The sequence below is a fragment of the Mytilus trossulus genome, chromosome 14 (assembly GCF_036588685.1).
Source record: "Mytilus trossulus isolate FHL-02 chromosome 14, PNRI_Mtr1.1.1.hap1, whole genome shotgun sequence".
In the NCBI taxonomy this organism is placed as follows: Eukaryota; Metazoa; Mollusca; class Bivalvia; order Mytilida; family Mytilidae; genus Mytilus; species Mytilus trossulus.
In genome coordinates this window covers 44,286,913-44,314,905 of record NC_086386.1, presented here as the reverse complement: position 1 = coordinate 44,314,905, position 27,993 = coordinate 44,286,913, and the positions used below count along the sequence as shown (strand labels likewise).

General features: G+C 31.6%; 1 protein-coding gene across 1 annotated transcript; it reads left to right on the top strand.

The window, feature by feature from the left end:
• The first annotated feature begins 1,329 nt into the window (after positions 1 to 1,329).
• Positions 1,330 to 22,118, top strand: LOC134696697 (transcription intermediary factor 1-alpha-like). Its single transcript, XM_063558619.1, has 6 exons — positions 1,330 to 1,509; positions 10,396 to 11,223; positions 17,298 to 17,523; positions 19,831 to 19,923; positions 20,085 to 20,180; positions 21,122 to 22,118. Exons 2-6 carry the CDS (start codon positions 10,418 to 10,420, stop codon positions 21,422 to 21,424), a joined length of 1,524 nt encoding a protein of 507 aa, XP_063414689.1. The 5' UTR covers positions 1,330 to 1,509; positions 10,396 to 10,417; the 3' UTR covers positions 21,425 to 22,118.
• The last annotated feature ends 5,875 nt before the right edge of the window (positions 22,119 to 27,993 follow it).

The window sequence follows — 27,993 nt, the reverse complement described above, 5'->3', positions numbered from 1 at the left end:
ACAAACGAAAAGGTAAATGATGAATAATTTTGTTACTGATAGTCTCTAATGTCTCACAGTGAAAAATCCAAATAAACAGTGATTTAATTCATTTTTAAACAAATGATTTTTTATAAGCAATAACAACATTTAATGTTCGAAATAACAAACACTCACAAATTAGAAAAAAAATTAAAGTAACAATATAAACAAATTGTCGAAAATAATACTCCAACTTAAAAGCTGGGTTTATTATTTCATATTTTATTTTCCGATACATAGAAATCATATTTTCTCTTGTAATTATTGACAGTTGGTTAGTGTATTTAAAATGTAGGATGAAAAGTGTTTATAGGATCTCCCATTTAGAAAATCAAATTGATCAATTACAAGGTTTTGGGTAAAAAAAAGACGAAATAATCAAACTGAGTAAACAAATATTGGCAAGCTACGATCGAGTTTTTTCCATAACAACATGTTCAATATTCTGATATTTGTATTATTGTTTAAACTTTTCACTTGTAAATTAAAATATAAAATTAACATTTCTTTTCACCAACCTTTGAATTAAAATGTTTAAAGCATCTTAAACAAAGGAAAACATGGATATATCATTTGCACATTTTAAGAATAATCGTACGAGGCCTTCATAATGAAATAGTGGCAATCCATGAAGTTAAAGGTTAAAAGAAATTAAACCAAAACTAACTCCGTAAAATGACGTAAAACAAAATTTAATAATCATTGTAGGGATAACCAAACATGTATCATATTTTTTTTTACAATGGAAATTTAATTTATCTAAAGGGAATTATATATTAATAAAATGGCATACATTTGTCCTTGCAATAAAGCGACTTTTGATTTATTTTTTCCCCTGGAGAGGGTCTTCCTTTTTACACGAGACGTAAGGAGATGTCTGCTTATATTACCTTCCTTACTTTGAAGTTACATAAAACCTCTCAACATAGGATTAACTTACAGAAAAATAGAACAGGTGTCACGTGTGGATTAGGATCTGTTATTCTTACTAAAGAAACTGATATCATAAGGTTTTTGATGAAGGTCGTGTTGGAAAGTCTTTTGTGGTCTACCTACCGTTGTGTGTTGTTAACTTGTTTTGTCTTTGACGTTTTGGTTCTTTTCTTGCAATAGCGTTGTCACCCTTATGAGTTTGAATATCTGTTTGGTATTTTCATCCTTCATTTTCTGAAAGATAGAATTTTCAGTTGCCTGATCTGATTTATACATGTATATATGTACGTACAATCCATATCTATGTTTAAAGATATTACCGCATAAAATCACATGACCTGCATGTGATGTTCAAATTCAATTGAATTTGTTCAACAAAAACGAACACTTTAAAATGATTTCTCAGCTCTCAAACACAGTTTTTATCTTTATTGATTTGGTAGATTAAACTTCCTGAATGCTGTCCCATGGTAATAGGCGAGTATGTGTTCAACATTCAGAGATCTGTATTTTGATTCATGCTAGAACCCAACAACAGTCAGAAATTTTATGAAGGTAAAATATTAATCTAACTGCCAATGTTTACCTTTCAGTATACGTATTGTAATTATTGATGATACACTTATATATAAATTACTGTAGTATATATTTTTTAAACTACACATAGTCAGTTAACTCAGGTAAATGGAGTAAACTCATACACTACATATAAACAGCTATCTTTCACCTATAATGAGTTGGAGGAAGGAACAAAACTGACCTTGGGTGTGCAACTTATACATTTGTAAAACAAATGTTTTAAATGTTTTGAACTTGTAAAAAATATGAATACGTATTTATAACGGATTGTTTCAACCTATATGAAAGTCATAACGAACGTGATATCTACTGACCTTAGAATAATTCATGATGTATTTGAAATTTGCTCGACGAAATATTGTTTAAAACCAAGCAAATGATTTGCATTTACGTACCCATGACAACAATGCCACTTTTCAGTGTTATTGCGACAGAAGACATTTCATTTTTGGATAAAATATATTTGTTCGTAAATTTTTTCTATCATGATACTCATAAATAATCCTGGGCTTATCATGTAACATATCTATATGTGTTTCAAAATGATATAGATCTATGCACATTCAAAAGAATCATTGTCGATTGCCAGGTTGTCTGCATGTTAATATCACTGCGAGACATAAAAGCAAGCTTTGATAGTGGGCGCAGCAAACGAGATAAAAAAAAAGCCTTGATATTTGTGTAAAAGAGCCTCTGGCGACCTTCTTAAACGTATATCCAACAATAAGGGTCGGTATTCCTAATGCAAATCTCAGTTTGGCAATAAAACATGTAAACAGGACATCTTGTGCAGTGATATTGGACATGTTGCTATTTTAGAAGAACTTTTGCGGTCACCATCATGAGCTGATTGGCCATTATGACAGACGTGTGTCAGAAATCATATCTGATATTCTTCTTCGATCATAATAACCTTCCATCATTACCGAACTAAACAAAGAAACAACACGACGGCTGCCGTATACGATGCAGGAAAGGTTTACCCTTCCGGAGCACCTGATTTCACATCCGCTTTTTAGTACAGTGCGTGTTGGGTTTTTTAATTTATTATTGGTAAATGTTGATATACATGTGTTTTGGTTTTATGAGTCTTTGTTTACTCCTTGGTTTTGATTGTTCTTGTCTTAATAGTTATCAAATGTACCAGAATTATAATTTAGAATACCAGACACGCGTTTTGTCTACATAAGACTCATCAGTGACGCTCATATCAAAATATTTATAAAGCCAAACAAGTAAAATGTTGAAGAGCATTTATGATCCTAAATTCATGAAAAATTGTGCCAAATACGGCTAAGGTAATCTATGTCTGGGATAAGAAAATCCTGAGTTTTTCAAAAAAATCAAAATGTTGTAAACAGGAAATTTATAAAAATGACCACATTTTTTATATTCATGTCAACACCGAAGTGTTGACTACTGTGCTGGTGATACCCTCGGGGACGAAACGTCAACCGGCAGTGGCATCGACCCAGTGATGTAAATAGTTATCAAATGTACCAGGATTATAATTTAGTGCGCCAGACGCGCGTTTCGTCTTTACAAGCACATGACCTCACCATTGTGTGCCGATTAAAGTATTACCCTCTGATTGCATTGTATATTATACGACCTTTCGATAAAAGTGTAAAAGCTATAGAACCAATGAATGCTTGATAGAAACAGATTGATAGGTACTTTTACTGGATCTTTGACACCGAGGGGGCTGTTTCCATAGAAAATTAAATCTCGTTTCGTACACTATAAAGTAAAATTAATATTTGAAAATTGGGAACATGCAACGCCATGGCATGAAAAAAACTGTAAAACGACCAACAGACAGACAACAGTATACAAAACACCACTACGAAAAGCCAAAACTAATTACAACGAACACAAAGGGTGGGGTTAGTTGTGATTTAAAGTGCTCTGGACGGATAAGCAGAGCTGTTCCTCTTGTTGAACATACTCATTTAAATACAATTGTATATTGTATATAAAATATTATTATAATACTGGACGTACTAATGAATATGTAATTGTTATTTTGAGGACTCTCAGGAAGATTAATATTAACTTAAGGGATTATTATGGTGGCCGGATGTGGCCATTTCCTCTTTTCCTGTTTTCACGTTTTCTCCTTTCACTTTTCCAACGCGAAATCGCGATCGGGAAATCGAGAAATCGAGAAAGCGAAATCGAGAAATTGAGAAATCGGGAAATAGGGAAATAGGGAAATCGAGAGTGTTATTGTTCATACCTAACGAAAATTGGAAAATATTCGTTTTCATCAGTGAAACAAATATTCTTAACCTGAAAAACGGTAAACCATCTGGTGGTAACGTGCATTATATATCTGAAAGAATGTGTAATCATTTTGAACTCTTGTTTAATTAGCTCTATATGAACATCTACTCTTCACCATGATAATAAGATCAAAAACTTTACCTTTGGAATATCGTTTTAACTGGGTTAATGATAATCCATATGCAGTAGATCCTCGGATAGTGATAAATGGAAATGAACTAGAGGCTCTCAAATGCTTGTGTCACTCACCTGTATCTATGTTTGGTTTAGGAAATCATGTACTGTAACAATCAGGTTAAAATCAATATAAATAGTATGAGATACCTATTACTTGACGTATTTCACTTGACTGAGCGGAGTTATACTAAAAAGGTGTAAACAATTACCAATACATTGCAGAAAATAAATCATACCACATCTTTTTATTTGTATTTCAAGAACAATAATTCCAGTAGGATGTCAATTTAAAGTTTTTTTGTCAAATAACTTATTTGTAGATTTTTCTTAGCTTGAAATTTTTGCTATTTACAACGTACAGTTTATCTCAATTATAAATTAATAAACATTGCAGAATGATGCTGTCATGAAAGTCTTCAAACAATTAAACAGACACTTACTGAATATCCCTCCTCTCCACAATTTGTATCACCCAGTGTCTGTTTAATACTAGAAGTGCACCCCACCAAAATAAAATTACACCCTTCCATTAAAAACACAAGTCATCCCTTTATGGTCTTACTATAATTAATGAAGACCCTTTATCATTATTAAGTTTTGAAAAAGTTTTATTATCAGCAGTTTTCAAGTTGTGACCATTTAGATTTTTTTTTACAATTTTCCTGTACTCTTCTATAGTAAAGCAACCATGTTCTATTTTTAGCCATGGTAGGCTACAGTGGTTGAATGGCGGACTCATCGGATACAATATTTCAATCAACATACACTATTGAAAATTGTGGCTTAGTGTTACTCTATTTTGGCCTAGTACTTTAGGTAAAAAAGAATTTTGTATAAGATTTCAAAAATTTACGAGCTATTCTTAAAAAATACTATATAGGGCAAAATCTCTTTAATGAGTCATTTGACAATTTGAGCCACGATGACTTATGTGCAGATTTTAATTTGCTAAACATTATATCTGTATAAAGTTTAACCAAAGATGAAGAACTGGATCTTCCATCACTGTATTGGATACCTAAACTACATAAGTGTCCTTACAAACAACGGTATATTGCTGGGTCTTCCAAGTGCTCCACGAAACCCCTTTCTAAATTATAACCATCCATCTTATCAGCAATCAAAGACGTGCTTCAAAGTTATTGTGAAACTGCCTATTCCAGAGGTGGCGTCAATCAGATGTGGATACTTAAAAATTCCAAAGATCTCTTAGAGTACATACAATCTAACTGTCTTTCATCTTGTAAGAGTATTAAAACATGTGACTTTTCTACTCTTTACACAAGTATTCCACATTCCAAACTAAAAGACAAATTAAAAGAGCTGGTATTACTTTGCTTCATAAAAAAGAATGGCCAACGTAGATACAAGTATCTTGTCTTAGGGAGGGATAAATCCTACTTTGTAAAGAATCACTCTGATTCAAACAAAAAAATCTCTGAAACCGATATTATCAAGATGCTTGATTTCTTGATTGACAACATATTTGTTACGTTCGGAGGACGTGTTTTTCAACAGACTGTCGGCATCCCAATTGGAACAAACTGTGCCCCTCTACTTGCTGACTTGTTTCTTTATTATTATGAGGCTGACTTCATGCAGGAACTTCTTAGGAAGAAAGATAAGAAGTTAGCAATATCCTTTAACTCTACTTACCGCTATATAGATGACGTTCTTTCACTAAACAATTCAAAATTTGGTGACTATGTGGATCGCATCTATCCCAGAGATAAAGGATACTACAGATACAGTTAAGTCGGCTTCATATCTTGACTTACATCTAGAAATTGACAATGAGGGTCGGTTGAAGACAAAACTTTACGAAAAAAGAGATGATTTCAGCTTTCCAATTGTGAACTTTCCATTTCTAAGTAGCAACATTCCAGCAGCACCTGCATACGGGGTATATATCTCCCAATTGATACGATATTCCCGTGCTTGCGTTTCCTATCATGATTTTCTTGATAGAGGGTTACTGCTCACAAGGAAGCTATTAAACCAAGAGTTCCAAATGGTGAAGTTGAAATCATCCCTTCGTAAATTTTACGGACGCCATCACGAGTTGGTTGACCGTTATGGAATAACCCTTTCACAAATGATATCGGATATGTTCCTTACGTCGTAACTACAATCCCCTTCCCTTTCATGAATTTGACCTACCGAATTAGACTATTTACCGGATGTGTAATCACATAAGCAACACGACGGGTGCCGCATGTGGAGCAGGATCTGCTTACCCTTCCAGAGCACCTGAGATCACCCCTAGTTTTTGGTGGGGTTCGTGTTGTTTATTCTTTAGTTTTCTATGTTGTGTCATGTGTACTAATGTTTTTCTGTTTGTCTTTTTCACTTTTAGCCATGGCGTTGTCAGTTTGATTTAGATTTACGAGTTTGACTGTCCCTTTGGTATCTTTCGTCCCTCTTTTATCTCTATCTATAATAATATTAAAGGTAATAGACATGTTACGAAAAGGTATATTCTCGACGCTGAGGTTAGCAAATAGACTTTAAATGTGGGGATGGTGTCAAAACATTGATTATAGATTTAAACAGCTAAACTTTAAATCCTGTGCTTCTTGGTTAATTTGAATCACATTATTTAGAACATCATAGCGTAACATCGAATATGACAAATGCTTTTTGCTATCAATGCTGGCGATCATAAGACGTGAAATGTTTAAGCGTGCTGGATTGAGTCGGGGTAATGCGGGGCGATCGAAATGGATAAATTTTAACCACTAAGATGACAAAATTCTTGGGGAAATCTAACTCTAAACCTGGTTCAATTAAAACAGTGACAGGGTTAAACATGTTTATGAGCACTTGATGTTGCAGTTCAAAATTATGACTCACTATAAATTAAAATCAGTTCTAATTGGCTTATTTCATAAGATCGAAACGAGGCTTACAAACACCCAATATACAACCGATAGACAAAAAGCACCGAAGTAAAAAAAAAGTACTCGCATATACTGCATGATAGTTCAAAGACTATTAAAACTAATATACAAAAACATGTTCACTCAAACTAAGGGGTTACCATTTGATATTTTTTTGGATTTTGGGGAGGGGTAAAATGACAAATTTTATTCTGCATTTGTTTGGTTTTTTGTAATCTCTCATTGTCCGGTCTTTTTATTTATCACTCTATTTGCGCCATCCTTTTTAATAGCTTATTCTGACTATTTTTTTTAAAATAAACTGACATCAAATTTCATCATAGCAACCCTCCTTCCAAAACACACACACACACACACACACACACACCCCTCTCGGAAAAAAAACCCGACTACTACCTCCATAAGTTATCAATAGGTACAGGTACGCATGGTTTAAGAGAAATCCTTAGCAATGTTATCTCAAATAGAGGGAAGACCGGCAGTTTTATTCTAAAACTATATTGCAAACATGTTTTTGTTGACTCGTATAAAAATCGTGTTCAGGTGTTATAAAGTAGACCACGTTAGATAAAAAATTTGGGTGCAAAAAACTTATGGTCACTTCTTTGTTTGCTTTTCATTACAAAGTATATAAAAATGACCCTTACATATATATCCCGAGTAGGTATAAAAAGATTATAAAACTTAAGATTATTTACAAGGTCTATTAAGGCCGGGATTGCATGCGCATAGAGATGAAACATTTGTATGCAAACATACAGTTTTCCTAAAAATTAACACAAGTATGTACCCCGTGTCTCCGCTGCTTTGCACATCCATCACATTTATCTGTCCACCTTTTCCTCCAAATTTTTTTTGCATTAAAGTTTCTTAAACTTTTAAATATTAAAGAATTTATGATTGTCTATTTCATATATTTCTTATGGTTCAAATGCTATTGAATATTCTTTCAATACGGAATATTTGTAATAAATTGTCTCCAAAAAATCAATATCCAATGTATGAAAGGCTAATCTCTTTTCTGTTTTTTGTGTTTTGACATAGTCCCCACATTTAAAGTGTAAATTGTCAACCTCAGCGTCGTGAATATACCTTTTCGTAACATGTCTAATAGCAAAAAACTGCAAAATTTAATTAACATTACCAAGTCAGAGACATCAACCCAACAGATTGTTTGATTCGTCTGAAAATTCCAGGGCAGGTTGAAATTAACCTGGTGATCATTAAAGGCATACGATACAGTTTTGATCCAGTATTTTAATTTTGATGAAAATTTGCATGTATGCTTTTTTTACCTGATTAAATCAAATATGTAATAAAAAAAATATATCATCATGTGCAACTTTTTGAGTAAATTGAGGTTCAAATTTCAGATATTTCTCAAAATACGGATTTTCAGAAGTATTTTTCCTTCTGATACAAATACATAACTTTTTTGTTATAAAAGATAAACACGAGCTTTTTGTTTGTTAAATTGTTCTGTAATTTATGTGGTATATAAATATTGCATAAATTTGTACATTTTATTTTTACAAATAACTAAAAAATATCAAATGTTCATGTATGTTGAAAAAAAAAACCTGTTATTTTTTGCTGTATATTAATCAAATTAAATAAAAATGAAGTATTTACGTTTTCATGAGAATTGGTACATAAAATCTTCTAACGTAATCAAACCATATGTCATTTTATAAAAGAGTGGTCCAAGAACTCGTTTTCAAGTTAAATCAGTTTGAATGATAAAAATCAACCGAAAACTGCACCTTTTTTTATCGATAAGTCACCGTTTGACGTCGCAAAAAAAAAAACAATTTACGTAAGCAACATCATTACCTCCCCTGTAACTGCATCGTATGCCCTTAACACTCTCATTTCAGATTTGCTCTGAATACTTAAGGTTAAGAGATATAAGCCAAAAACTAAATTTTATAATTATGTTGTATCTGAAGCCATGTCTAACACGTTGGATTGCTGGCGGTCTCTTAGGACCCATTTTAAAAAAAATACATATACACTAATGATGATAAACACCAAGTTTGGTTAAATCATTTTTATAAGTTTCAGAGGAGAAGACTTTTGTAAAATATTGCAGACATTTACAATTTTTTTTATATTTAGAACTGACTATTAAATGCAATTACTCCCGAAGGGGTCGATGGACAGTTTTGTTCATGATAATTTATGTGCAGATTTTGATTTGCTGAACAAATGTGGGTTTGAAAGAGGTGGAGATGGAGTCATTGGACACATTTTTACACAAGATAACCACTTGATGGTTGTATCTAGGTTTGGTTAAATTTGTCATAATCGTTCCAGAAGAGATTTTTTTTGTAAAAGTTATTAAACGTATTAAAAAAGCATAATGTGAAAAGTGTACTTGTCTCTCTGGCCTATGTGGACTTAAACGTATTAAAAAAGCATAATGTGAAAAGTGTACTTGTCCCTCTGGCCTATGTTGACTTAAACGTATTAAAAAAGCATAATGTGAAAAGTGTACTTGTCCCTCTGGCCTATGTGGACTTAAACGTATTAAAAAGCATAATGTGAAAAGTGTACTTGTCCTTCTGGCCTATGTGGACTTAAACGTATTAAAAAAGCATAATGTGAAAAGTGTACTTGTCCCTCTGGCCTATGTGGACTTAGACGTATTAAAAAGCATAATGTGAAAAGTGTACTTGTCCCTCTGGCCTATGTGGACTTAAACGTAGTAAAAAAGCATACTGTGAAAAGTGTACTTGTCCCTCTGGCCTATGTAGACCTAAACGTATTAAAAAAGCATAATGTGAAAAGTGTACATGTCCATCTGGCCTTGGTGGACTTAAACGTATTAAAAAAGCATATATTTAACATTGTAAAGGTTAGTAATTTACAACGACAAATAAATAAACTCATCATAGATACCAGAATTGAAATCTTATATTTGCGCCAGACGTGCGTTTCCTCTACAAAAGACTCATCGGTGTCGCTTTAATAAAAAATGTAAAAAAGGGCTAACAAAGTGCAACGTTGAGGAGTATTGAAGACCAAACATTTCTAAAAAGATTTGCAGAACAAGGTCAAAAAGACTTCAAAAATGTTAACAGTTAGTTTATAATTATTACCACATCAATGGTAATATATATCAACACAGGAGTGCTGACTACTGGGATGGTGATACCTCGGGGAAATAAAATTCCACAAGCAGTGGCATTGACCCCTAATTTTCAATTAGACTTATCATTGATCATGTAGATACCAGAATTGAAAATTTTCACTTCCAATATTGTTTATATCAAAAATGCAATTTCTAAATATAACTACTGGCATATTCATCTGTGAAATTCCTTAAATACTTGTTGTTCTCTTAGCTAACCCCAAAATAAAAGAAGTAATTTGTCTTCATGTTCATGGTTGGCCCAAGATATATAATGCATCATGATTACCATATCAAGGATTTGTCATATGAGAAAGAAACCATGGTTCTGTTAATAGTTTGTATCATTTACTTACTATTTTTTAGGTTTTTAAATTTCCAGTTTGAAATGGCGCAATCTATGCTAAAATGCGAAATATGTGACAAACGAGAATGTGCACTTATTTGTTTAGACTGTGACCAATATTTCTGCCAAGAATGTAAGATGGGACATATAAAGGCAAAGACAACTAAAGACCATCAATTTGTTGACAGTGGAACATTTCAGCCACAGTTTAAGAAATTGAGATGCACTAAACACGAACAACATTTCATTTTCTTCTGTGAGAGATGCCAAACACTTGTCTGCACGGTATGTCTCCCAGAAAATCACCAAGAGCATAGAATGCTCAAGATAGACGAAGTCGCATCTAGTAAGAAGGCAGTATTAAATGTTAGTATAAACATATTTTGTACAAAACTGAATAAGTTTAAAACGGAGATGAGCAGTCTACAAAATGTCGTGGAAAAGTGCAAAGTAGAAAATACTGATGTAATCGAGCGCGTTAATAGACATGCAAAGGATATTTCAAAGGTTATGGAAAATCAAAGACGATGCATAATAGACAGTCTAAAGCAAAAAACAATTATGGAGACAGAAAGAATATCCTTTATATTAGAGGATCTCGAACATTGCTTGAAAGAAGCTAAAGAAATGGAAAGAAAGATTAAATACTATTTACACGGAAGCGATACGTCATTACTGTCGCATTTCTCAAGTATAAAATCTCATATTGACAAATTTAAATTCAAGGATACGTCTATTTCAATACGTCCAGTTCAATTAACAGAGTGCAGATTTCAAACTGATGAATTATCACCTCTTGAAAGCATTATACGTGAAAACTTGTGTGTTTCAAGTGAGCATGAAGAAAGGTGAGTAATTGTGGTAAACTATTAAATGGGATTACAATTGGATTAAATGAAATTAACAATTACTGAAAATATGACATATTAGTTTTCTTAAATGAAACATTAACTCTCAATTTCGTTTGATTTATAACGTACTGAAACGTTTATTCATTTAAAAAAACTCAAAATGGAACAATTTCGTTACGTTGATTCGTTACTATTGATCTTTATACGTCAACTAATTAACCATTGAGATGACATATGAACAATACCGATTGTCATACGACTCGATTTACAAACTTAGACACTAATATAAATATATAGACAGTCACCTGCAATCGCATAACGGCTCATTTTCTAGGTCTGTTTGAATTTCAAACATATGTAAAGTATTGTTTTACCGGAATAAAAAAAAAAAGGAAAATAAATCTGCAGAAGCATAATTTAGATCATCTCTCTTGGCTCTATAGTTTCTAGATTAGTTTAAAAAATACTCTTTATAAAATCTAGTTTATATCACCAATTACTTAATTATACTTTATATTTATCCTTTATTAACCACGGACACATTGTTTAAAAATGGTATTTAGTAAATGTTGTTATTATTATTATAACAAAATAAAATATAATAAAATTAAATTTGACATCATCTTTTCATTTATAAAATAAATAAAAATAAAAAAGAAATCTTTCTAAAATATTATATACAAAAATATGTAAATTTTAATACATTTAATTTTACTAATAAACTCATGATTATACTTAATTCATCAACGCCAAATGCTGTAAAAGCAGTTGTTTCTTTTGTTTAAGAGTCATTAGAACTGAGGAAAGGGGAACAATAACGGGTTTAACCATATCTCTTATAATATTGTCTAGTTGTCATTATGTTTGATCATGTTTGTTTTGTCAATGTATTTGCCATAACCAAAATTGTTTTTTGTTTTCATTGCAAATAAAGATTATTATTATTATTATTTAATGATATGACAACTAGAATGGTTATATATTACAAGTAAACGTGTTTAATACCCCGACCATACGCTTACGGTCGGACAATAGCCTACGATCGGACCATATAAGTATATACCCATACGGTCATGACCATACGCGTATAGTCCAAATACTCATATGGTCCGGAACACTCATATTAGATTGTTGACATCACGAATATATACAATATATGACATAACTATTACTGAACATCATGGAATATATAAGATGTGAGAAAAAGGATATAAACAACAGTGACTGAAAGATACATGTTTATAAAATGCGAGTGTTAATACAACATGTGCCTTGAAATTACTCAATTTGAGCCTTTATTCTATGGGTTTTAAACGTAACTCCACCAACACAACATGTTTAGCTATAAGGAGTGTGTTTAATCACTCGATACAAAATGAAAACACTCGCAAAAGCCCGGATTGTTCTCGAAAAAACCTGGACATGAACAAATGAATTTAGTCTTAAAATGTCGTTTTCAATGCAATAACAATAGTTTTTGTAAAGTGTCTGTATATTTGATAATATATAGATTCCATGTATGCTTTGTCGTCGACATTTGCATTGGCATGTGTATGAAAATTGCTTCATTTTTGTATTTTGGAATAAACGCATTTAAAGGCTAAAAATAACATTTTTAGTTAAAAAAATGTCAAAATGATAATACCTTTATATCTCAAATAATAAAATACCATGTATAACCTTGTATATCAAAATCAAACCTTTATATCACGTCTTTTTTTAAAAGAAGTCTGTTTGATTACATTTTTGATCATATACACTTTAAAAAAAAGTGGTCACACTCGAAAAAGCCCGATCAAATCACTCGAAAACCCATGATCCTAGCCGAACATTATACCTACCGTGTTGTGTCGATACACATGATCCGAATGTTTTGATTATCATAGTTTGATCGTCGAACTAGGGTATAACAAACTAGAACGTAAACAATGTTGTATTTTGTCTTATTAATTTTGCGCCTTTGTCTAACTGATCCAGCTCACAATTTTTCCTTACGTTTCCTTGGCTTTTTTTTTTAGCGAGTACATATCTTCTTTTGTGCAATTTACAATGTTCTGTCCCCAAACGACGAAATATAATAAAAAAAAAACTGGCGCTTAACTGGAAGTGAACGTATTGCGTCGTTAACTAAAAAATATGAACGCCACACGACAGTTTAACAGTTAGTTTATAAATATAACCATATGTGAGCACAGTGCTACATAACACAAAAAAGAACAATATTTGTTTTGTTACATCACAAAACAGAACAATATTGACAAAACCAAAATAAGTATTTGTTACATCAACAGAAAAATTTGCTTCATAAGATGACACAACAGTAAGTTCAATAAGGACAACGGCACTACAATTTCCAACTTTGATAATTAAGGTCTTTTCTTTTTCTATACGGAAAGACCTTACTGTATTTCTTCTGATTATTATTATTCTTTTCGCCAAACTTTAACGAAATTTCCCCAAAAAAGTACGCGACATATTGAAATGATATCAGGTATCTAGTATCGGTTGACCAAAAGCTATCTTGTGGTGAGGGCACGACCCCGTAACATTTCCTTTATAGCGGTTATCTCCCCTAACACAGAAAACCTTGTCATCCCTTTAACTCCATAACCATAATAAGTAGAAAAAACAAAGGGTGGAATTTGTTCAGGAACAGACCCTGGTTCTTCGTTACATTTGGATCGAAAAGATTCAACGACTCATTGGTAGGGTTATGCCCTTTTAAATCAACAAATGTCAGTTGGCCACTTAAAATCAGAAACCGTTAGTTGTAACCATCTAGGATTATCACCAATGATCATAAATTTACGTGACCATGAACATTGATCTAAGGTCAAAGGTCAAGATCATGACCTAGATTTTGACCTTGGCTTGTTATCGGATTTACTCAATAACGTAAAAGATGGCTGATAAAATGTAACGGTGAAAGTGTGTGTCTTTATGAAATCTACATTTGTGATGTGGGTTCAAAATTATTGACCAACTGTTATGGAACTAGGGCACTAAAACTGTTTTTGGGGTCCGAAATGATGATTGTTTGCTTATAACTCAAATCTGGTTAGAGAAAAGTAAAATCACAAAAATACTGAACTCAGAGGAAAATCAATTCGGCAAGTCCATAATCACATGGCAAAATCAAATAACAAAACGCATCAAAAACGAATAGACAAGAACTGTTATATTCCTGACTTGGTACAGGCATTTTCAAATGTAGAAAATGGTGGATTAAACCTGGTTCTATAGCGATAACCCTCTCTCTTTCATAACAGTCTCATCAAATTCCGTTATCTTTACATTATGCGTTAAATAAAAAGTCACAATTAATAAAATAGTCAAAATATGGGTACATCAGTCATCATCGCATAACAATTTTAAAAGGGACAATTAAACAGAACACAAAAACATCTATCTACGAACACATGGATTGACTTGAGTGTCTGACGTCATTATTGTTTTTATACGTCACATAAATTTGTCGTTCAATGTGCATACAAACAGTTTTAAAAGTTACATAGGCAATGTAAGTATACAGAGTTAAAAAATCAAAAGTATGTAAGAACAAATTACAGAAATAGACCGAGATTTAAACTAGTCCAAAAGTTATAGGTAGAATTTATGAGAATCCAAAAATAGTTAATTCCACTACGCGATTAAATGATTTTGACGTTTGTGGTTCAACGTATATAGTAATTCATAATAGAAATATATATTAGATATAGACCAAAATAATACTAGAGATAGAAAGAAACTTTGAATTGCAAAAATGTTCAGCATAATAAGATCTACAAATTAGGTCACGGTCACAGGTCAAGTTCCTAGCTTAGTAACCATATTTGTTTGAACTTAGAAAGCTATGAATAATATAAATATTAAAATTTTAATACTGGAAATGACAGTTTTGTCCCTAGCAACGACATATAAGTCCTTAGCAATCACTTATTTTTTTAACTTAAAATACTTCGAATAGTATATATGACATTTTTAGTACTGGTAGTTAAATTCTACGGAAGCGTATTAGCGCCACACATTTGTTTTCTTCCTTTGCGATATAACGCCAACCTTTGCGTTATAACGCAAACCTTTTGCGTTATAACGCCAACCTTTTCGTTTAACACAAACATTTGCGTTTAACGCAAACCTTTGCAATATAACGCAAACCTTTGCGATATAACCCAAACCTTTGCGTTATAACGCAAATATCTTGATTTCAATTATTCATTAAGTTTTGTATATATGTCGGTCTGTCATTTATTTCGGATGTGATTTACTAGTTGATAAAAAAAAAAGAAACATACATACAAGGCACAATCATTATAATAAATATGCATTGGAATAATGGAATACTTGAAGTGCTTTCAATTCGGTAAGTTTAGTCAAATAGTGAAATAAAATTTCAATTTATTAAAGTGATACACAGAAATGATATGACGTATTTATAACTATGTTTATTGTGGAAAGATAGCTTTAATTAGTAAATGTATATTCCTGTATCGGTCTGTCTCTGAGTCTCTAAATCATAATATAATTAATCAACTTGAAAAAAATGATTTACACGATAACCTTTATTCACTGTAATATATCATGAATAAAGTAACGTTTGTTATCTGTTAAAAGAAATATGCTTTTTGTATCAACATGATCAATATAAAATTATTTCATATGTTCATCAAATAAAAGGAACATGTAATGTACTAATGAACATAAGTGCTCTCGCTGTACTACATATCGTATTTTCCTCGATCGAAATTAATTTTAATACAATTAACTTTTTTTATTTAACAAGTTATATATGAAGCGTGAAAGAAAGTGATTCCTATTGGTTGGTTAGTATTATGTTTTAGTGTTTAATTATAGGTTAGACAATACTTGATCTTGTTTTATGAAGATTAAAGCCCAAGGTTGACCAATTTAGAACACATTAACACTTTTGAGTGACCTTACAAAATTATACTAGTTTCTTTGTATTATCTTGAAAGAAAAAAATATCCAATTATACATAAATTAAGACTGATTTGTTCATCAGAAAAGTATATAATTTAACAAGAAAATAGATATAGTTTAGTATATAGTCATATTTAAATTGAAAGATAAAAAATAATGTCATACAATTGTGAAACATCCAAGTTAAATAGACACAATGATCTTTCTGCTTTTTTTAAAAATCTCAGAATATGAATAAGATTCTTTGATAGAAAGTCATTGAATTTTCATTTCAATATAATGAAGTATTTTTAAGATGCTTGGGTAGCAATTTGAATAGAGAGAACATAAGTTTATTAATGAAAAATCTTCATTCTATACATTTATTGCCAAAGGGTAGCTTGTTTGAATCCACCCTACTTTACACAGTTCTCAAACGAGGGCTTACCTTGGAAGTATATTTATATTCGGCTAGGGCAGGCTTGATTTTTCTCTTAGGTATGACCTCAATTTACTCAATTTTCTTTGTAATATATATACTAGTAGTAACATGGATATCGTTTTTGGGGACCTTTATAGTTTGTTGTTCAGTGTGGGCCAATGCTCCGTGTTGAAGACCGTAATTCGGCCTATGATGGTTTTATTTTACGAATAGTGACTTAGATTGAGAGTTTTCTTATTGGCACTCATACCACATCTTCTTATAATATTCTGCTCATTATTAGTCATTGATATGATCTAATCATTCAAGCATTTTACTTTGCAATAACTTACAAAGGTGATACATTTTAATATTTACAGCCTCCTCCATTATTAACTACAGTTTCCTTTGAATCTTAAATAAGAAATAAGATAAAACAAATGGTTTGCGTTATAACGCAAACATAGGAAGAAAAATAAAAATAAAAAAAATGTGTGGCGCTAATCCGCTTCCGTAAAATTCTTATCCTTAGGAATGATTTTTGTCCTTAGCAACCACTTGTTAACATAAAAGCCGTTAGAAACCATATATGCTTTTGATGAAAGAAAAAAGGAAAGAACTTTTATGAGCAATTGACTTTTTAATTTTTCAATGAATTTCCTTTTAAACTATCATTCATACGTGAACTACATTAATCTTTTTATGTATTTGGAATATATATATGTTTAAGACTCAGCAGTGCTACAGGATATAAATTGACAAAGGGAAATCCATCAATTACGGATCTTGGAGATCCAAATAGGCCAATGAAAATTAGTGAGAAGTACGGTGAATTGTATGACAATGAATGGACGGATGCTTTGGATAATAACCAAGCTGTCAAGGAGTACTACCATGGACTGAAAGACTCGGAAATAGAAGTCATTATCATCTGTCATCTTCATAGATTATTGACGGTAAATTTTTATTGAAGAAAGGGTTAAAGCCTAAAATTTCTGATCATTAAATTATTAATCTTAATTCTTTAGAATTTTATTATAATTATGCTTGAAACATGGGAATACAACATTTTACCTATCCATCTTTATGAAACATTTTGTCTTATGAAAATGAATCATGTGAAATTGAAGATATCAGTTTTCAACAGTAAATCTAATTCAGAATTCATTACAATATACAGATGTTAAAACACTGTAATTTTTCAACCCGAGTATATAGTACTTTTTGACCTACGGATAATATGCAAACGATAACAAAGAAATATTCAAACTCCTAAGTCGAAAGGAACCTGACAATGCAATGTTTCTAAAAAGGAAAACGACGAAAAAACAAACACAAAATAAAAACACAATATAGATGTTATGAGAGGTGTAATTTCTCATACCACAAAACATGAGAAATTCGTGTAGCGTAATCTTTAAATATTGTTTGTAGAGTTTTGTGAGTTGGAGTTGCCTCTTCCTCTAAGTTCTTTTGTTTATAGGGTTGTCTAACTTTCTTTTATTATTGTTCTTGACTGCAACCTAGTAAATTTTATGTGCTTGGACTTGCGGTCGTCGTACCATATTAGGACAATAAGAAACGTTTAAATTGAGTCATCCTTAGTTATATCATCCTCCTTAATGATAACGTTAAAATCAGTAGGAAAATGTTTGATGTTAAGGGTGGAGTCAAATATTTAAAAACAAAGATTGCGCGAATTTCAGGAGTAAGAACAACTTGCTTTGGTATAAACTAGAATCCTGCCTATTTACAAGACCGACATGCTCAGAGTACGGATCACATAAAAAATGGCCGATAATGTCGAGTATACGGTTAGACATTTTTTTTTATTCATCAAAACAACATATAATTTTGGCTTCATGTACTATCGTAAAAACCGATTCTCTACAATAAAATACGAATATATATTACCATACATCGTAGGTAAACATATAAATTTATAAACATACTCATTCCTTTTCGTCAAATGAAAAGTCAGTTTTCCCCCTCTAATCTTCATAGTACATGGTTTTCCATGCACTATGAAATGCTAAACATGAATGACTGGTCATTGCTAGTTAGTCATGAACGTGAATTCATTATAACTGCACTAACGAAGTGTTCAATCAATTCCCTAAGGCATTTTCTATGGAAAAAGCGCATACTGATTAAAAACGAAGGATTAAAACTAAACATTTTGAATTTTGCAAATGTTCATGCATTTTCTAACGGTTCACATATATTGAATAAACAAAAAACAATTTGGATAAGGATGTAGGTAAAATAAAACTTATTTAATTTATATACCTGACATTTTAGGGATATTTTTTTCTTTCAAGATAATACAAAGAAACTAGTATAATTTTGTAAGGTCACTCAAAAGTGTTAATGTGTTCTAAATTGGTCAACCTTGGGCTTTAATCTTCATAAAACAAGATCAAGTATTGTCTAACCTATAATTAAACACTAAAACATAATACTAACCAACCAATAGGAATCACTTTCTTTCACGCTTCATATATAACTTGTTAAATAAAAAAAGTTAATTGTATTAAAATTAATTTCGATCGAGGAAAATACGATATGTAGTACAGCGAGAGCACTTATGTTCATTAGTACATTACATGTTCCTTTTATTTGATGAACATATGAAATAATTTTATATTGATCATGTTGATACAAAAAGCATATTTCTTTTAACAGATAACAAACGTTACTTTATTCATGATATATTACAGTGAATAAAGGTTATCGTGTAAATCATTTTTTTCAAGTTGATTAATTATATTATGATTTAGAGACTCAGAGACAGACCGATACAGGAATATACATTTACTAATTGCACTGAGTTTTCCTTTAAAAATCTTGCTAACTAGACGGTATAGACTTATTATAAGAAAGTGCATACCACATCTCCTTGTTTTATATTATACGCATTATAATTGTTATATTGAAATCGAAAAGGTATAGACACATTTTGCCCATCAAATCAGTTGTACTCTGATATATGCCATATCATCTTTCATTCACTCATAAATTTAAGTACTGTACTTCAAAATTGATAAAAAAAAAAGAAACATCATACATTTTGTTTCATTGACCTGACGCACACATTCAGAGAAATAATATACATTATTTTTAACGACCTTAGAAATGGTTTCGGTCGACTCATTAGTTTGATGAACATTAAGTTCAAACTAACCAAAAATGTTAGCATTAGTGACTAAAATTTGCCAAACACGCTTTTTGAAATTATAACGAATGATATCTATCAATTTCAGTGCTGCTACAATGACTGTGTGGCAAAAGCTGATGAACAGATTAAGATTATTGGAAAGGCTTTCGCAGAGGCAATGTGTTTAAATTTCAATTCGGTAAGTTTAGTCAAATAGTGAAATAAAATTTCAATTTATTAAAGTGATACACAGAAATGATATGACGTATTTATAACTATGTTTATTGTGGAAAGATAGCTTTAAAAATGAATTTGCTAGATTTGTTTGTTTGAATTTGAAATTTTTATTATTTTGAAAAGGAAGAAGAAGTACTCAGCATGCCTTCATGCAAACAGGCATCGGTGTTCAGAAAAGCAAATTCGGCGGAATTTGCAAAATTCCTCTTTGAAAATCAGGTAATATGTGGTATTTCATCAAACATTTTTTATCCAATTTGCTTTTTATGGGAACACAAATTTAGTTCCGTTGCAATCAACGGATCATCAGAGTGGTTCTTTTTTTTTATCTAGCTGGGCATGGTCTTGTGCGGTTCAAATGAGCTGTTACAATCAACTTCTTTTATTTTGAAAGAAACTTTCGTCACTGATAAAACAGTGCACTGTTTTTTATGTTCCAAATGATTCAGAATACCAGACAACATTAATGCCTATAATTGTTTCCCATCCAATCACTCATAAGTCTACATTTCATAGGTATTGTTACTTTAAGGCAGCAATAGGATAACATTCATAAATTCCTGGTATGTTTTGTTTATCATTTTATTTTCATTCTAGAGAAAATAGTATCAAAAACTTGCTGTCTTTTCTCATTTAAGTATCATCGTTTATTTAAAAAAATATATCAGTATAATATGGAATAGTTAAACCCTCCTGTATCCTTAATTTAAATCATGTTAGATAGTTATAGAATCTAGCATCTAGTGCTCATATGACTATTGACATTTAATGCATAGTCATCAACTTCTGTAAAGTTTCAAATGATATCCGGATAATGTCCGGATTTGTCTCAACATTGACATTTTAAATTTGTGTTAAATATGTGATAACAAATTAAATATATGTAATATCACTGAGACATTGAAAGACGCACTTATATATTAACTAAATCAAAAGATAAATGAAGACATATATTGACACATCCCTGGCAATAAAGAATTCAGAATGTTTGGAATTTGTCGAGTAAATTTCATAAATATAATGTCGGTCAGAAATTGTCAAGAAAAATTATGCACAAGTTATACTTTTGGATAGTGCAAATTAATACAAAAATTGTTTTTATCAGACTTTTGTACATTTAAAGTGATAAAAAGATATTGTTGCAATTTGTAATTTTGTAGATTCTCTGCAGCAATGCAATGGATGACTGGAACTACAACCATAAAAACGAAAACGTTATCCAGCTATTGATGGCTTCATCTTTCTTTGAAAAATGTGTCTATATATGTTGGAGTATGGTAATACAGGACCCCGTGATGTATTTAGATGAAGATGTTCCAGCCGATACAGAAATCGATAAGAACACTTATAAAGAATTTGTCAAGAGTGGAAATACAGTCGCCTTTGTTGTGTGGCCTGCATTGTTTCTTCACAAAGACGGACCATTACTTTACAAAGGGGTTGTACAAGTTTACTGGAAGTAGATGACCAATTTTACTACTATAAAGTTTTGAAAGAAGACATATATTAGCTAGAGCTAAGTTAAGACTAACGGTGATTTATATTTATTAATATATATATTATCAGGGATCAACATCCTAAAGATAGATGAAGCCAAAAAAAATAAACTTATGTTACCTTGTGCGAGGATGCTCACCGTTAACTAGGGTAACACCATGTGCAACATGGAAGTAATTTATTTGTGGTATGTAAGCCTGTCCTGTTAAACTTGAATTCAATATCCCTTTTGTAAAATATGTAAAACATTGTAAGCAGAAAACAACTATTTTGTGATTTCTGTATCCTGCACAAACGGAATTTTATTTATCCAAACTTTTAGTTTCTATACTGAGTATTGTAAACATTATTTTCATATAATAGAAATAACTATTCATTAAGCTTAGCATAAAACAGATACTTCATACCACGTGCTGTAAATGTATGCATTAAGACGAAAAATGTAATACGTATAAAGTTCATCATGTGTAGCAGGTCTTCCGCTTTGGATGGATTGGTCAATGATAGAGCATCATATTAACAAATAACAGCGGCAATGCTAATAGGTTTATTTATGCATACGTATATAAAGCACCGTACCCGACCTGTAAAGTAATTGTAGGAATAGCTGATGTCTGTGAGACAATATACTTGTTCCGGACCATATGTGTATTTGTACCATACGCGTATGGTCATGACCATATGCGTATACACATATGGTCCGACCATACGCGTATGAGTATATACCCGTACGGTTATTGACGGGCCGGACCAATACGCGTAAGGTCATGACCATATGCGTATACTCATATGGTCCGACTATACACGTATGGTCCGACCGTACGCGTATGATCGGACCATATGAGTACATACTCGTATTGTTATTAATGGGTCAGATCGTATGAGTATTTTGACCGTATAGGTATTTTTTTTTCAAATATACATTACAGACGTTTCAATAATATAATAAACTTTATATAAAAAAGAATGATGATTACATGACAATGGTTACATGACAATGTATTAATTTAAAGGCTACGTTAAATTTGTATATTGATGTCAAAGTTAATTGTCATCGCTTAATACATTCTTGCATATTGAACGTTTTTCGTATTTGCACGTAATGGTTATGCATGATCCTTTGCAGTTACACCTTTTGTTTGCAAGATAAAGAATAGCTTTCTTTGCAGCTACGTGCAGTGATGCCAAGAAGTTGGGTTATTGAAATGTCTACGCTAAGCTCTTGAGTTCATAACGTAATATAAATAAGGTGCACCATATTCACAAAACAACTTGCATAAACTATGTTCTTTGCCAGTGACGTCTTGTGTAACATTTTATTGAACAATTTTTGGAAGTTATCTTTTCAAGTCGACATATTGCTATTCACTCGTAATAACAAATCGGTTATGGACATTGGTTTAAAATGTGTTTATTATAGTCTTGACTAGGTAGTAAAACTAATTATGTGAAACTTCTATTTATAATAATATGATAGTAACCTGACCTAAATGATAGCGTACATTTAAGGAACGGTCATACCATATGAAGAGTTTGGAAGAATTCAGAGTAGACTGTAACAATGCGCGTACGGTCATATCATACGCGTATGGTAGGATCATATATGAGTATATACCCATATGGTCATGACCATTCGCGTATAGTCCAAATACTCATATCATGCTCATATGGTCCGGAGCATAAATAAAACAGACCAAATCCAAGCAATTGTTTGTTAAACGTATTGATAGCATTCTATTATACCGCAATAATTAGATTCAATGATAAAACAACAACAATAAAATAAATCAATTTGTATGAATAGCTTAAAATCAGACGTAATTCTGAATGTTTGATCGACGCGTACGATGTATTAAAGATTTAATACCCAATTTGTTCACATAATAAACACTTTATCAAAACCTTTTGATGCCTGTAACTTAGGTTTAATTGAACTGTTGTAGATTATTCCTATACCAAATATTAATTTACAATATATTCATATAAATCTTGTTGGTACTAATGCTTCCATGTGTAATCCTAAAATTCATTCAATTTATTTCCAAAATAACAATATAAGAAATTTTCCCCGACTACTTAAACTCAGCTGAAAAAAAACTCGTACGCGTTATGACCTGAGATTTTCTTCGTCAATGCATTTTCATTTTCATAGGTTGACAGGTATGCACATATAAATCATATATTTAATCATACTGTTGTTAAAGGAATTTTACCTTATAGAGTATTAAGTTTTGTTTAATTTTCGTGTTTAACTGTATTTAGTTTTCATTTGGTATAATTATATTACTGTTACAAAAGATATGATTATCCTTTATTGATGTTCAAAACAGGACAAACTTGTAACAAAAGCTCAAACTTACCTTCAGTATAATTAAATGTCCTGTAATTAATTTTTTAAGCATTTACGAATTACAGATTCCATCAAAGCATCAAGTGTTACAAAATTACTCTCGCGAAATTTAAATTTAATATGCAAAGTGCGAGTCCTGTCGAAAAACGTTTGTTTTGTTATCAAAATAAGGTATCTCTAACTGGTTTCGTTTACTGTCTCATGAATTTACTGTACTGTATTATATTTATCTAGAACTCAATGTCTATTTCGATTATACAAATAATAAATATTGAAATATCTTGACGTCATTTACATTATGTTATTAACATATACACTGAAAAAAGCCTCTTCAGATTCATAACTACCGTTATAATTTCAAACTACTAAATGCAAATGAAAAAATGAACATTATAAAATTAACGTTAAGATCCTTTGATTTATAACATATCTGAGTTTGTGCACTGAACGTACTACTTCAAAGCAACAGGATTTTGTGTTATAGTTTTTTCATTGATATACCGTTGAATTTCTTGAAACACATTGACCAATTGGTAACATTATTTGAGTTGAGGAGATGTTTCGGAAAGCCAATTGTAGTTCATTGTTCTACTTCAACATTGCTCTTGTAGCAAAAGGAAAAACATCAATCAAAATAAGTCAAGAATTCACTCAATACCGACACGTTAAGTAACAAATAAGGTTAATACCTACTGTGATCTCTAATATCAGAGATTACTGTTCATTCACTGCCAGTATTAATCTTCTATAATTCTAAAATTAAAATTGTTGACCGCTTTCGAATTAAACGTACTTAGAAGTTAAAAGCGGTATTAACGTACAATTCTAATGTGACGTGCTTGTTTCGCTTTGCAAACACACCAATGCTCGAAAGCCAATAACATTTGTTTGCACATGCGATATTGACTACTGCAGAAAAAATGATTTATATCAAATTGGCATTCATGTAATATATTAAATAAACTTTAAACACTTCAAACTCTTAAATGATGCTCATGTTATTACTAATAAACATAAACAATGACTACAATGTGTTCCTTCTTCGCGATTTTACGTAGATACGGCAACGTTCATGTCGGCTGTTGAAAACCAATCCCTCTGAAAAAAAAACACTCTGTAAGTTGTCTGCTTCTTTACAGACAAATAGGGACGTATATGGAGGAGCCTACACAAACGCTCTACACTTATACACTATTGATTTATAGAAATAATTTCAATTGTGCTAAGCAAAATAATTGATGCAAACTTTACTTTATTGTAGTTTTAGCATGTGTAGGCATTATACTCGTGGTATTCTAAAATTAATCACAAATGTACTGCCCACAACGTTAAAAGAAGAATAAACTGCTTTCCAAAGCAAACTGACGAGTAGCGATAAAGTAAACCCTTATAATGAGTTATAAAAACTTGAAGAGGGATGTCAGTTGTTTATTGTAACATTTAGAGTACAAAAATATTACTGAATAGTTATCAAAGGTACCAGGATTATAATTTAGTACACCAGACGCGCGTTTCGTCTACATAAGACTCATCAGTGACGCTCATATCAAAATATTATTTAGCCAAATAATTACAAAGTTGTAGAGCATTGAGGATCCAAAATTCCAAAACTTTTTGCCAATTACAGCTAAGGTAATCTATGCCTGGGATAAGACAATCCTTAGTTTTTCGAAAAATTCAAAGTTTTGTAAACAGGAAATTTATAAAAATTACCACATTATTGATATTCATATCAACACCGAAATGTTGACTTCTGGGCTGGTGATACCCTCGGGGACGAAACGTCCACCAGCAGTGGCATCGACCCAGTTGTGTGTATAGTTATCAAAGGTACCAGGATTATAATTTAGTACGCCAGACGCGCGTTTCGTCTACATAAGACTCATCAGTGATGCTCATATCAAAATATTATTAAGCCAAACAATTACAAAGTTGAAGAGCATTGAGGATCCAAAATTCCAAAACGTTGTGCCAAATACGGCTAAGGTAATATATGCCTTGGTGATTGAATAAAACACGATATATATTGTAACGGAATAATGAAAAGTTGACAATAAGAACTCTAAAATAATTTGATCGTTAAAAAATCATAATTGCATTATCATTGATTAGTTTCATGAATAAAATATGAAAATGAACGAATGCCAATCTCTACAATTTCATTTTTTCTAGTCAACAGTGATATATAAAATATACGCTCTGACTTAATGAATAACTACTCCAAATGACATTGAAAGATTTAATAAATGTGTTAATGTTGTCTTTTAAAAAATGTCTGTGAAAAAAGCGAAGATATCAGTGGAGCAGCTGGAATTCATTGTAGTAAACATTACAGCGCCATGGACAAATACTAAACACCTAAACATTGAAACACAAACACTAAGTATCAAAATCTTTCAAACACTAACTCAGGTGTTCTGGAAAGATGGTCATATTGACCATATATATGGACAAACACTCAGTATCAAAATCTTTCAAACACTAACTCAGGTGTTCTGGAAAGATGGTCATATTGACCATATACATGGTTTTTTTTGTAGTTGAAGGCCGAAAGGGTGCCTATAAATGCTTACATTCACTTCAAGTGATAGTTGTCAGGTTGGCATTCGTATCACATCTCCCTGTGTTAATAAAGCTTTATCTGGCAGAAGGCATCTGTGATTTTCTTTCATGGGAAACATGACTTTATTGATAAGATATATATTCGGGGATGCCACAATTCTTGAAAAGATGTCGAGATTGTTCTATCTACGTGGTTTTGCGCGTAAAATTGTTTTCATAAAGTCTAACAAAGTCGTGAAGACTTCTGTACAATTTTGAAAGGGATGATTTTTACTTCACCACTTTAAATCCTTGGTTTAAAAGCTTTTTTTATTCGCAGCAACCAACTATCAAGCTTATCATCATATGTGATCAATATCACATTGTGTTACATGTAAGTGGTTTTAATGATATTTGTCGAATAGTATGTGTAACATTGAAGATCAATTTGAACATGTTTAAAACGTTTTTTGTTTTTTTTCTATATTGAAATTACAAGCCATACTTTATGTTATAGTTTAGTTTAAACACATTTATTTTCTAGTGGATTTGGAAAAAAAAGCTTTTCAATTTATGTTAATCCCTTTCCACTTGGCGACTGCGAGTGCTGTCATGTAGCGACAATAGCCTGCTCTCATCGAAATCTACAAGGTTGTATTTAACGTGCAAGAGATATGGCTCTCTCTTAACACGGGTCAGTCATTTATCGTGTCCTTCAGACAGACTATCATCCTTTCTTAAAGACCATAATCGCAAATAATGTCAAGGCAGAGCCGAAAATTCAGTCCCTGAAATTTTCATCCCGGAACGGGAATCGAACCTGGAACCTTTGTGTCAGTAGTCCGATGCACCAACATCTACACATCTCATATATTTTATGTTATACATGTCTAGCTTACAATTATATCTTTATTTATTTAATAAAACAACGCTAGTTTTGAATGAATTGATTATTCTCCTTTTAACAAAATTTCACTAGCTAAATTAGGGGTCATAGCAAACCCTCTCCTTTAACAAGTTCTGCAGTTGTCAACAAAATTATGACATTTATTACAAAAAATGTTCAAAGAAAAGCTAAACATCCAAAGCAGGTATGTTATTCGTTAAGTGTTCATGTTTTGTACACAAATTAGGCAGTTAGTTTTCTCATTGGAATTGTTTTACATTGTCATTTCGGGGCTTTTTATAGCTGACTATGCGATATGGGATTTGCTAATTGTTGACAGCCGTTCGGTAACCTATAATTGTTCATTTTTTGTGTCATTTGTTATCTTGTGGAGAGCTGTCTTATTTGCAATCATACAACATCTTCTTTTTTTTTATAATGTAGAAATATTTGGTTTACCAACTAAAAATCTGCTGTTTTCCTAGTCCTAAACACCAATATAAATTCCATTATTTAATTGAAATTCTAAACAATTGGTTACTTTAAAATAAGTGCTTATTGTTAGTTTATTAAAACATTATATTCAACATAGTTTTTTTCATGTAGAATTCGCCAAAAAAGGGTTGAATGCTACAAACGCTTTATCAATATTAGCAATATTGCTCAGAGTAGAAAATACCTAAATTCTTTAAAGGTAAGATTACATTTGTCTTTTCACACCACTACATTTAGCATATATCCGTTAAAATTATCAACTT